At 43.7% G+C, this 12,449-nt stretch overlaps 1 protein-coding gene across 6 annotated transcripts in view; it reads left to right on the forward strand.

The window, feature by feature from the left end:
* Positions 1 to 12,449, forward strand: part of FGF13 (fibroblast growth factor 13) — a 412,871-nt gene that overhangs the window by 317,796 nt on the left and 82,626 nt on the right. For all 6 annotated transcript variants that reach the window (XM_075941056.2, XM_075941052.2, XM_075941053.2 and 3 more), the window contains one exon: positions 4,770 to 4,873. In XM_075941056.2, coding sequence (XP_075797171.1) covers positions 4,770 to 4,873 — 104 coding nt within the window. The remainder of the gene's footprint in view (positions 1 to 4,769; positions 4,874 to 12,449) is intronic.

A 12,449-nucleotide genomic window follows, 5' to 3' on the forward strand; every position in this document is an offset into this window, starting at 1 on the left:
ACCCAGGCAGCCCAGCTCAAAATCTTCTTTGCCCATTTCTGCTGGGGGAGTGGAGAGGTTGGCTCCAGTTTCAACAACTTATCACACCAGCTCCCTGGGCCTTGATGGGTGCAACCAACATGTCTATTCTACATTTCTGGCTGCAAGCTGGACTTCTGCTTTAGCTACCCAACCCTCTACTGCCTGCCTTTGTAGATTTGTTTGACTCCTTGTTCAAAGAGCTAGGCAGAAAAAGGCAGTTGCAGGTAAGTCACAGTAGGGCAGGAAGACAAAATGGTGGGTGTTCAGTGAATTCATCAGGCACAGGACTCCAACATCCACAGAGTCCTGAATGAGATGAATGGGGCAGTTTGCGCCTGTCAGGATTAATCTTTCAGGCTCTCCACAGGCTCAGATTAGGAAATTCCATCAATTGTCATTTGGTTCGCATTTTCCTGATCACAACCGCAGCCATGGCTAGAAACATTGTAATTTTAAAAGAAATTGGAGATTTTGAAGCATAATTCTATACTAAAGAGTAGAGTGCGTACACAAGGCCTTTAGCCAATCAGAGTCTTTACAGTTTGGGGAAATGTTTCTGGGGGCAGGATTTTTCCTGACTTTAATTTTGCCTCAGAAAAATCGGACGTTGTTCGGGTGGAAATCAAGGCAGAATTTGTTCCCTAATCTCTCCATATAGGGAGAGGTTTGATGGCTTGTCCGATAGATACAAAGAAACATATCTTCAGAAAGTAGACAAGCTTATGTGTTTAAACCTAGAATGGCCTATAATTGCCAATAGCTTACACGGTAATGCATACAGTTGCAGCCTACTGGCTTCTTAACGTTACAGCTTTTGTTTAGTGTCAGTTTGTATTGCACGACAGCCATTGCAAATATCCTCTCTCCCTTAGGCATTACTGAGGTTTTTCATTATATCAGGTATTATGGCCTAGCCTCACACGGTGTAAAATCACATGGAATCCTCGTAGTGACATTTAGCATTATCTTGTGCTAACACAAACTGACAATAATTGAGCAGAGTGGAAAAGAATTAATTCTGGGTTGGCTATTTGAGGTTTTTTTCCATAATGCCTGGCTGGGTCAGGGAGTAGTTCATTACTATGTACAAATAAGATCTCAGGCACACTCTCCGTGGCATCATTGATGTACATTTAGAAAGTTTTGATGATTCTGTCTATGGGGTTAAATATACAAGAGAGATTCTCCTGTATATTTCCGTGCTGATTACTCACAGTGCTGTGTAAATTACACATATAGTCTGTCAGGGGGGTTGTCTGAAGGGAAGGCCAGTTTCAGGAATAAATATTGTATAAGGCAGGAATCAGGATAACTCTGTAACACATAGGAGTCATTCACACACCATACCGTAAAGGAGGTGTGGCCGGTGGCCGGTGGCCTGGCTGTTCCTCTGGCCTTGGTCGGATTTATGTGCATGCTGCCAGTGCATTGCTGTTCATGGTGGATATGTGTAACCCAGAGCCACGAGGTAGGGAAGGGCTAAAGCCATGTGCCTTTACTGCATGAGCTAAAAGCTAATTGGCTCTCAGCTAAGGCTGTTGAGAGCAGACTTCACTTCTCCCTAATGGTCTCCGTGCTTTTGGGCTCCATACGTATGTTCTATGACTCAGTGAAGTCGCAGATTATACCTTAGGGTACGTCTAGACTACAAGCCTCTTTCGAAAGAGAGCGTCTAGACAGCAACCAGTATTTTTGAAAAAGCGACCCGCTTTTTTGAAAGAGAGCACCCAGGCAGTCTGGATGCCCTCTTTTGAAAAAGCACTGTTTGCGTTCAATAATGCCATTTTTCAAAAGAGCACTTTTGAAAAAAGATGTTATTCCCCGTAAAATGAGGTTTTCCGCAGTCAAAAAAACTGCTGCGTTCTTTCGATTTAATTTTGAAAGAACGCAGCAGCAGGCTAGACACAGGGGAAGTTTTTTCGAAAAAAAACCCAAACCCCTGGAGTCTAGGCACACCCTTAGAGTCTTCTGGCCCTCCTCTGGCCCCTCTGCGCCCTCCTCTTTTATCAAGCATGCAGGACCCATCCCTCTCTTTCCTTAGTCTGAGAACTCGAGCATCCTAGGCAGGTTTGTTCTGCCCCCAAAGAAATGCCCTTAGCAGATCCATTTACAGATTCCTACAAGCATTCACCAGACAGCCTGTATGCACAGCTTCCTGATGAAAATCTCTACCCTCACACTGCAGGCGGACAGCCCTAGAAAGAGCAGGATTAATGGAAGAGCGAGCTTCAAAGTGTGGTTCCATTTTTAGTAGCAGAGCAGAGGTGAAGGGAAACACTGGGGATGGAAAACCACTGGCTCTTCAGCTCCTTTCTCTGAGTTTCAGCCATGACATCTAAAATTAAGGTCCCAGCATCACCTGCTGACCCCGGTAACCTTGTGTGGGCAAGCTCAGTCAGCAAAATGTATAATAATGCTGCCTTTTTGCACTAGCAGTGCACCTTTCATAAGACGTCCTCAGAGAGCGGTAGGGACGGGAAAGTCTAACTCTGCTGCTTCTACTTGAATAAGAATTGAGTATGTCCAGCATGGTGAGTGTGACGTAGTGGGGGGTAACTTGCTGGTTTCTATGCTGGGGCTGTGGTAACCCCCACTGGCTGCTTTCTGTACCACGGCCCAGCAGGACAGGGGATGAGTCATTATGCAAAGGGGGCTCCAAACCTGTCTGACCAGCTACCCCCCAGGGAGAGAATCAAAGGAAGGTGGAATGCCACCCCTGGCTGCGGGGCAGAGCTGGAGGAGAGTTGGTTAGTCTCTGTCTGGTATCATGGAGGAAGCAGCCTAGGCAACAGGCTGGGAGTTTGGAAGAGGGTTGGTGAGTTTCTGTTTGGGAAGCAGGGGAGAAGAAGCTAGGGAGGGGGGGCTGTGATTGTAGGGCCCAGCCATCCCCCATCTCAAGGGGGGTACTGAGGCCTCCTAGCCCCAGTTCCTGTAACCAGATTACATCTGTGCTGTGCTGTCTCCTGGAGAAGCAATAAACTCCCTCTATTCTACTGGCTGGTGGAGTCTGTCCATGCCATTACGGGGGTGCAGAAGGCGGGGGACCCCAATGTGCCATCACAGTGAGGTCTTCAGAAAATCTGGCTGCAAGTCAGGAATCCTCACAGCTCCCGTGTAAAGTGACTCTGAGAATCATGTGGGAAATGATTTCTGTTTTCTCCCCTGTAAACACATTTTACAATGTCCGTGAACATTTTTGCTGAAAGCCTAAAATTAAAACCTTTTGTTTGCCGAAAACTAAAAGTTGTCAGTTCCTTAAAAAGCGGAGAAAATAATTCTGTAAATCCAAAAGGAATGTTGTCATTGCAAATTATGTTTTTGACAGAAATCCCATTTCTCTGTGAAAAATCTTTTCAGCCCAAAAAGTTCCACTGGCACTAGTATTTATGCATAATGTGCAGATTGGGAAAATGAGGTCCTTAATTAATGTTTCAAGGTGAAACAGAGCCATGACAAAGGCAGGAATTGGAACCAGATTCTCATTGGTATAAATGGAAGACACTTCTTTAAAATCAAAGGCACTGTGCCCATTTACACTAGTAAAGAATTTGGCCCTTGGTCACCAGTCCTCTTTTTTTTAAACTTTAGCCATGCTCTCTTTTGAGAAGTACAGTTTAAAATTTGCTGCTTTTCTCAAGTCTTATTAGGAAAAGTCACTTCCAGAATTTAACAGAGTTTGGAGTCTGTATTAAATCCTAGTAGGCTATGAATTTTCTTTTAACGAAACATGTCCATTTGGGGGGTTGTTGGGCTGAGAGGGAATTCAAAATTGCTCATATTTTTGCTTATACCTTTGTTAATAAATCAGTAATTTATTTCAAATTAGTTGTTTGGTTTTAAATTACCCTCAAACAATTATCATAAATACTAAAATTCAGCCTGTTTCTAATTGGAGTTTTGCAGCCATGTAAAAAAAAATATAAATAAAATTCAGTATGGCAGTATGTAGTTCTAACTATATTTATGCCACAGTCTAAGAAGACTCTGTGGATTATGGTATTCACACCTGTCACTTTTCATAACCCTTCTTTATCCCATTTCTTTTTAATCCTACAGTGAGAATTCCCAATACAAAATACTTGTTTCAAACAGTGGTCAAACTCCTCAGCCAATCAATAGCAAAAATTTGAGTCAAAGCTGAGCTGCTCATGTCTTTAGATTGAAAGTCTACATACCAACACCAATTGTATTAAAATATAGGCCCCTCCACCTGTAAATATTGAAAATATCGTTGTTTATTATGAAGAGAAATACTAGCAGATAATTAAAATTAGTTTAATGTTGAAAGTACGGTGTTTGTACCTGATCTTGCAAACTCTAATTACTAACTTCAGCTTTCCTGTTGCAAGTCCTAGTATTGAGGGCAGCATGTAGTTCAATTCCTGAAGCCAACGGAATCACTACTATAATGGGAAGCTGCATGGTCTAGTGGATAGAGGATTGTATTGCTACTCAGGCTATCTTTGGTTCTATTCATTGGCTCTGGGGTAGGTCACCTCTCTGCTCTGGGCCTCTGTTTTTCCATCTGCAAAATGGAGGTAATGATACTGATTTCCTTTGCAATGTTCTATGAGATCAGCTGATGGCAGGCACTAGCTAAGAACAAGATATTAAAATGACTCCTGGAAGTTAGTGTTTGCAGAGCTAGAGCCACTGTGAGTACTTACAATTATTATACATTAGTCATCTATCAAATATAATTACTTCAAAAGATTAACTTTTGCGATTTGTTTCCTTTTTTCTCCTAGCTTTGTTTAACCTCATACCCGTGGGCTTACGAGTGGTGGCTATTCAGGGGGTTCAAACAAAATTGTACTTGGCAATGAACAGCGAAGGATACCTATACACATCAGTAAGTAACTACTGTAATTTTTTTTCCGCTTTAAAATTCAATGACCCTGAGTCTAATCCGTGTCGACGGGAACATTTGTATGATTTGAAATGAAATATGAAGGTGAGGTCTTGGATTTAGTGCATTGCACTTTGCTGCAATGAATGCAAAGCAGTGTATGGAATTAAATCTCTGTCTTTAAAAATGACCACTCCACCACTCCACGCGGTAAGGAAATACGGCTGTTGAGATCACATTTGACTATCGCTTTCTGTGTGAGAGCAAACCAAACATTTCCTTCCCATTTGCTGTGAGACGATATCACCTTCCGCCTTGCCTAATGTAAGGCAAGGCTCTGAACAAGTCCTTGAAGGGTGGTTATCACAACTAGAGATGGGCCGAAACAGAACTGTGATCATGCTGGCTCATGCCACTGTGAAATTATCTCACGTGAGTATTGCATTCTCCCATTAGTTGTTACACCAATGACCTCACCATTAGAATAGTCAAAGCAATATTTTCTTATATTCAGTTCCCAGCGGGGCCACCCCTTCTTGCTGGTATTATTCTATGCTACGAATACTATGAATTCATGATTTAAAATGCAAAGTCATAGATGTCTAGCAACCATCGAACATTGCTGTACTTTTCCACAGAGAATTTCCACACTCTTTCTTAATGTATCTGCTTTCATTTCTGAGTTTTATTCTATTCTTTTATCTTGAAAGAAAAACAAGAACTTAATCGTGTCAGGGGTCTCCTTGCTTGCTCTGGCAAAAGACTGCCTAGAATTGCAGCCCCTGCATGCTATATAAGTGGTTTTTTGCTCCCCCGTTGCTTGCAGGATTTTCTTAAGCAAGGGACAGACTCACTGACAGCACGCGAAGCTGTGAAAATGACTCTGCTCTTTTGGGCTAGGTTCTCAGTGGGTGAAAATGGGCACAGCCCAGCTGAGTTCAAGAACACTTCAGTGCTTTGTAACACCTGCGGGCTTACCCCAACGCACCAGCAAATTCCCAAAGAAAACGTGGTTGGTGGGGGGGATAGAAATTAATGTTTTCTGTTCCCTGATTTCTTCTGATTGTGGTTACCTGTAACTATAATACAGTAGACTTCCGATAATCTGGAACCTATGGGACCTAGGTGGTGTCGGATTATCAGATATGCCAGACTATCAGGAGGTACTATAAGCAGGTTATATATATACTGTATACATTATATACTGTATGTAAAGTATTCTTAACCCTTTTTCTTGTACATACTGTATACAGTATACTGTAATGTTTTAGTTTTTTTAAGCCTTTTTTACCCTTTTTGCTCAGTTCAGCTGCTGCCGCTGTTACCTTATGACTCATTTTTTGCTGAAGCTCACTCACTAGGCTCTTGCCATTTTGATGCTGGACTATCAAGAGTGCCGGACTATCAGGAGTACCGGACTATTGGAGTTTTACTGTAGAAACATTGTATTTAGAGGGAAATAACATTAGCATCGGGACTGGCAGCAGACTTTGCCCTAGGCAAGGTGGGGGAGGACTCGGCTCCGCCCTCAGAAGGGGCGGGATCTCAGGCAGAAGGGGTGGGTCTAGGAGCAGCCAGCCCTCAGCACTGCCCAGACCATGGAATAATTCTCTCAGCCAGCCCTTAGGGCTACCTGGACTATGGGGGCAATTTAAAGGGCCCAGGTGGCAATGATGGTCTAGAGCTCGGGGTCCTTTTCAACCGCCGGGCCCTGGGGCAACTGCTCCCATTTTGCCCCCCAATCAGCAGCCCTTCTTAGCATTGATGGTGTCATTTAATACTGAAAAAAAATGGTGGCCTACATGAAGTTCACCTCTTTCTAGCTTTACTGGGACTTAAGCAACCTCAGACACGCACTCACAACTTGCAGAAACACACTTCAAACGACATTGCCACAGTTTACCGGCCGGTTAGGAAAGCGAGAGTCCAAAGACACAACAAACGGCCTGTTAACTTGTCCGACCAATTCATCCTCCCTGGCACTGCTCTCTGTGGAGAGTGGTTAGCAATAATTTATTTAGCACGACTGGCACTTTATCGGACCTTTCAGCTGCAATGTACAACGCTCTTTACCAACACTGGGCCTGATCCAAATGGAAGTCAGTGGACAGACTCCTATTTACTTCAATGGGCATTGGACCAATGGGCGTTGGACCTACCTCCTTTGAGAGGTAGGTAAACATCCTAAATTTTTTATAAAAAGATAACGTAGGACTCAGCAAGGTAATATGTTTTTCCCAAGATCACCCATGGGCATGCTGATATTTGAGTATCAAAAATAGTCCTGAGTTCCTTAGAGCACCTTGCATTGACTATTACCAAAACTGACTCCAACTTTTGATTTCTTTTTAGCTGTTGGCTGAAATTCTGTTCCTGTTGTGTTTAAGTTCTGTGTCATATATTCAGCACTGTTGAGTTCTGTGGCACTGGAGCTGACTTGGTTTTCTCTGAATTATCTTGTATTTTAAGCAAAAAAAGAAAAGAAAACAAAACAAAAGACCCCTACCATTAACCAGTTATTGTCTGGGTTAATGGGAAGTTATTTCCTGTTCCATTGTGATGTTTTCTTGAGCTCTATCTCTGGTCTGCTCCATGGCAGTTATCAGGGTCTCGCTTGCAATCTGATGAGGTTTCAGGATTATGCTCTCTAATTGAGGCAACGGAATTGCTAGCTTCTGAGCCACTGATTTAAAATCATGGCTAAGGTGGATTTGTACCATGAATAACTCTACCATTTATGATAAGGCTGATAACAGATATCCGATGGCTGAGTGTCAGACTTTTCTAGATAGTTTGTCATGTCTAAGTTATAGCAAAAAAGACACCTCCAATGTAATTTTAAAAGCTCTTCTGGGAGAAAGATTGACCAGCTAAACAGAGAGAGAGAGAGAGAGAGAGAGAGAGAGCGTGTGATATACATGCACTCACACTGTAAGCAGGCTAGTTAGACTGAAAGGCTGTGTCCAGATTCAGGGTTTTTTTCGGGAAAAGTAGCCTTTTCCCGAAAAAACTTCCCCTGCGTCCAGACTCAAGCCGCGTTCTTTCGAAATTATTTCGAAAGAACGCGGCTTTTCTTTTGATGGCGGTAAACCTCGTTTCACGAGGAAGAACGCCTTCTTTCGAAAGTTCCTCTTTCGAAAGAAGGCGTTCTTCAATGTAAATAGGGCTTCCTCGAAAGAGAGCATCCAGACTCGCTGGGTGCTCTCTTTCGAAAAAGCGGATTGCTCTTTCGAAAGATCCGCCTGCAGTCTAGACGCGATCTTTCGAAAGAGGGTCTTTCGAAAGAAGCCTGCAGTCTAGACATAGCCAAAGTGATCAATACAAAAGGAAACCTTCACAGTATTTTACATGATGCATTTCTGATATCACTGCTCGTCCCCTATTTATTCAGACACATTGATTAATTCCTGCTGAATACAGTTTTTGTGCCATATCACAGAAGACTGCAGGGTTTAAATCCCTGTTCTCTTCTCTCTGGTTTCCCACTGAAGTCAATGACAGTGGCATGAATGCATCTCCACAGATGATCACACCCTTAAGGTTTTATTTTGAGAGACCTCAACAAGAGGTATTTGAGCTTCAGTGGCCTCCCTCTGAGCTGACACTCCTGTGCCAGTGCAAGATAAAAGCAGAGGGCTTGATTCATCTCATGTTACACCAATTTTCTGGTGGTGTACTTTGATTTCAGTGGCTTTACACCAGTGTAATCCTGATGTAGCAGTCTGGTGAATCAACACCAGCCTTTTCTGTGCAGTATCAGTGTTTGATTTTGTACTGTGACTGCCCACAGCGTGTGCCAAATTCCAGTTCTGTAAGTCTCTTTGTCGTGTGGAATTCTTGTGTGCTTTTATCTATTCGAATGAAAGGGTGAAAAATACTTTCAGTGAACATTGATGAGAAGTTGAGTCTTGGTGTGTTCTCTTGCCCTCTGAAAGTGACTGGGGCTGAAGTGAGAGAGCTCACAGAGGCACAGAGTAGCAGCTGAGTGAGGTTCGTAAAAGGGGATGCGTGTATTTGTTCAGCTCAAAGAGTGTAGCGAGGCGCATGAATTCCAAAAATGTTATCCCATTCTCCTCTTCCCCCCATCTACTCCCAATTCAAAACTGTAACCAGTGGCCAACGATTTTTACTGAGCCATGGCACCAGTGTTTCAGAAGTCCTTTCGTGGAGGACAGTAACAAGCATGTATCCTTCTTATTCCGTGCAGCAGAAGCATCAGCCAAAAGTCTAGTCTGTGATTGTTATTGTTGCCATGGGGGAGAATGTTGCATGGTCGGTGATATAGAGAAACCTGCTATTTGTCTCATCATTGTCTGGAATTTGAGTTGCAGGATGGCATGAGCTTGGACCTTGTGACTTTCAATATCCAGTGACTATTGTTTGCTAGAGTCTTTATTTCAGAAATACTGGAACGTGTGTTGCATTGCAGTGAACAACTGTGTCTTTTCGTCATAATGTCTATGAACACAACCACTTCCTTATGGAGCCAAAGGAAGCATTTCTCGCTCCTTGGAGCCTGGGTTTTCATGCTGCTCCTGAGTTTGGTAAGGATCTCCCCCAGAATTCCTGCTGCTCCTTACACGTAGAGTACGCATGATGCTCCTGTCTCTTAAAATTTTTTAGCCAAGCAGATCTAGGAGGGACCATGCCCATGGGTGAGCAGCTCATTAGTGTATTTTCCAGAAAAGGGTTTGAGGTAACTCAGTTGTGCACGTCATGATCCCTTATCACCTCCTATGAGACATTGGATGCCCTCAACTCTATTTGTGTCTCTAGGGAATGGAAGGCCAAGCCCCTTGCAGGATGGCTGATGGCATGGCTGGTAGGTGATAGGTTACTGTCGTGTTCTTCCTGGTTGTTTTGAGCATTGCTGGACTATTTGGCTACGTCTACACTGGCATGAATTTCCGGAAATGCTTAAAACGGAACAGTTTTCCGTTATAAGTATTTCCGGAAAAAGAGCATCTACACTGGCAGGCTGCTTTTCCGGAAAAGCCCTTTTTCCAGAAAAGCGTCTGTGGCCAATGTAGACGCGCTTTTCCGGAAAAAAGCCCCGATCGTCATTTTTGCGATCGGGGCTTTTTTCCAGAAAAGACTACTGTGCTGTCTACAGTTTTCCGGAAAAAGGACTTTTGCCCGAGCGGGAGCAGCATAGTTTTTCCGGAAAAGCAGCTGATTTCTTACAGTAAATCGTCACTGCTTTTCCGGAAATTCAAGGGGCCAGTGTAGACACAGCCTTCGAGTATAACAGCCTCAGAGGGACTGTGTTAGTCCATAACTGTGTTAGTCCGTAGCTTTTTATAAACAACAAGTAGTCCTGTAGCACCTGAGAGACTAACAAATATATATATAGTATCACGAGCTTTCCTGGGCAAAACCCGCTTCCTCAGATCAATGCACATAGGTTTCTGTTAGTGCATTTAATAGAACCTCTTTGAAATAACACACAGTGCACGGTTTTGTGGATAGCTAGCACATTTACCCAATATTGCTCAGGCCCTTAACTCAATTAAGTTTGTGTACGTGTCCCTTGCTCTCTCTCCGTGACAAAAGGGAACAGCCAGCAAAGTCCCTGTACGCATCTGGGGTGCGGAGCTTCAGCCTCACACTTGCTGAAGGACTCCTGGGGGTTGGGAGGCCCGGGGCTGGGGCAGTCCTGGATGAAAGAGGGAATGCCCCGATCCAGCCCCTTTCACATCTGATCAGGTGATTCTGTCTGATTTTTGTATGGCTTTATGAGAAGTAATCCCTTTCCAATCACATCCCATTCTCCTGGCACAACCAAACCCTGACCTTGCTTTAAGTTATGATAAGAGGAAACTGCATACCAACTTTGGTGGTCCTAGTTCTTACCGTTTAGGAGACATTCTTGAACAAATAGACAGACAAACTCTCTCAAATATATAGTAGATTTACTTGTACATATTATCAATCTACAAGATTCCACATATTTTATGTAGCTCATCATACACATAGGTACAGTACTTGGCAAGTAAATATGATCTAAGGCATTTATGTTGATAATGAACCTTACATTATCATTAAGAATGAAATTTACATTCTTAAAATGATTTTTTTAAATTGTTTCAAAGTATACTGTGAAAAAAAGACATTTGCACAGAACGAATTTCTTGCCAAGAGCATTCTTCCAGCTCAGGGAAATAGTATGAACCTAGAGAGAGGAGAAATAATCAAAACTTTCATCTCATTAAATTTCCATGTCAATATAAATCATGTTCCACCAATAATCTTCAAGTACAGAATAGGCTGTGACATAGTTGTTTCAACTAAATGCTAGCACCTATTAGACAGCAGCAGTGAATTTTCCTTTTCATAGTACCTAATTCTTAGCAAGGCAAATGTGCGACCTCTTTGCTGTTCTTACTGCTGTATAGAGCCAAACAAATCTAGAGCCGACAGCTCCGCTCACCTGTCAGCTTTCTAGTGCTAGTCACAACTGAGTCTCTTGGCATTTAATTGTGTGGTGCCAGGCTTGCACTAGGCTGAATTCTAACCGTGGGGGCCAAGCTGTCCTGCTTGGCTGCCAGATGCACCATTATATCCTCTTTGTGTCATTCCCGTGGTGAAAGGGACCCATCATGAAGATGGAAATGGCCCATGGGGAATTAGCCCAACACAAGGAAGTTCCTAAGCTGCCTCAGAACCAGCCTGTAGGGAGATGCTTTCCAGCACCTCAAGATGATAATAGTCCTAAGGCTGCTCTTACGTACACCAGGGGCAGGGCCGAGAATGTGGAAGGCACAAAAGTCCTTTAAATTTGCCTTTGTCCCCTCCCCTTCACATGCCATGTTGCCACACACCTCAGGAGGAATGGACCACCAGGCCTAGAATTTGCCATAAATTCTCTGGTTCCCCCACCTTCAGGTGGGACACTCCCTAGAGTGGTCTTACTGCCTGGAGTGGAGTGGTCCCATGGCATGCCTCCTTACTGAGAATGGCTCCCAGGGCCTGGAGACTGGGGGGGAGGGAAGACAGGTGGGTTATGTTCGCCCGCTACTTGCCTCTGCTGGATTCATGGAGCCTGTAGATGTGAGGAGACAGGTACCCTTCCATTTATGGGACGGAGGGGAGACTCTGCCCTCCACTGGAAGAATCAGGAGAAATCTCTGCAGGCTGAAACTCCTGGAACTTCGCTCCTTCTTGAGCCAGTTCTCCAAGAAGAGCACCCTCTCTCATACTACAGTCACTGGGAGGGGCACACCCTTGAAGTCTGGCAGGGTCAGGCCCTTTGACAAGAAGCCCGTGGACATAATGAGAAAATGGCTGCATAATAAACGCTTGGCAACAGAGTGGGTCTTGCCGGAGTCAAGAACCTTGCAGCTGCTTCCATCAAAGAGCATGTGAATGCCATACTCTCAAAGTCACAGCTGTTCTCAGAGATCAAGGGAACGTTCGTGAGTCAGAGAAAGTCAGGCTGGCTTAACTCTATGTTACTGGAGTTAACTTGGAAAAGAACCCACCAGAGGGGGAGTGTTGGGTAGTATATTAAAAACAACTTCTTGCAGTTTTAAGTCAGTAACTACATTCTTGAAAGTAAATAGAATTTAGAGCAGAGTGG

The sequence above is a fragment of the Pelodiscus sinensis genome, chromosome 13 (assembly GCF_052426305.1).
Source record: "Pelodiscus sinensis isolate ZL-2025 chromosome 13, ASM5242630v1, whole genome shotgun sequence".
Lineage (NCBI taxonomy): Eukaryota > Metazoa > Chordata > Testudines > Trionychidae > Pelodiscus > Pelodiscus sinensis.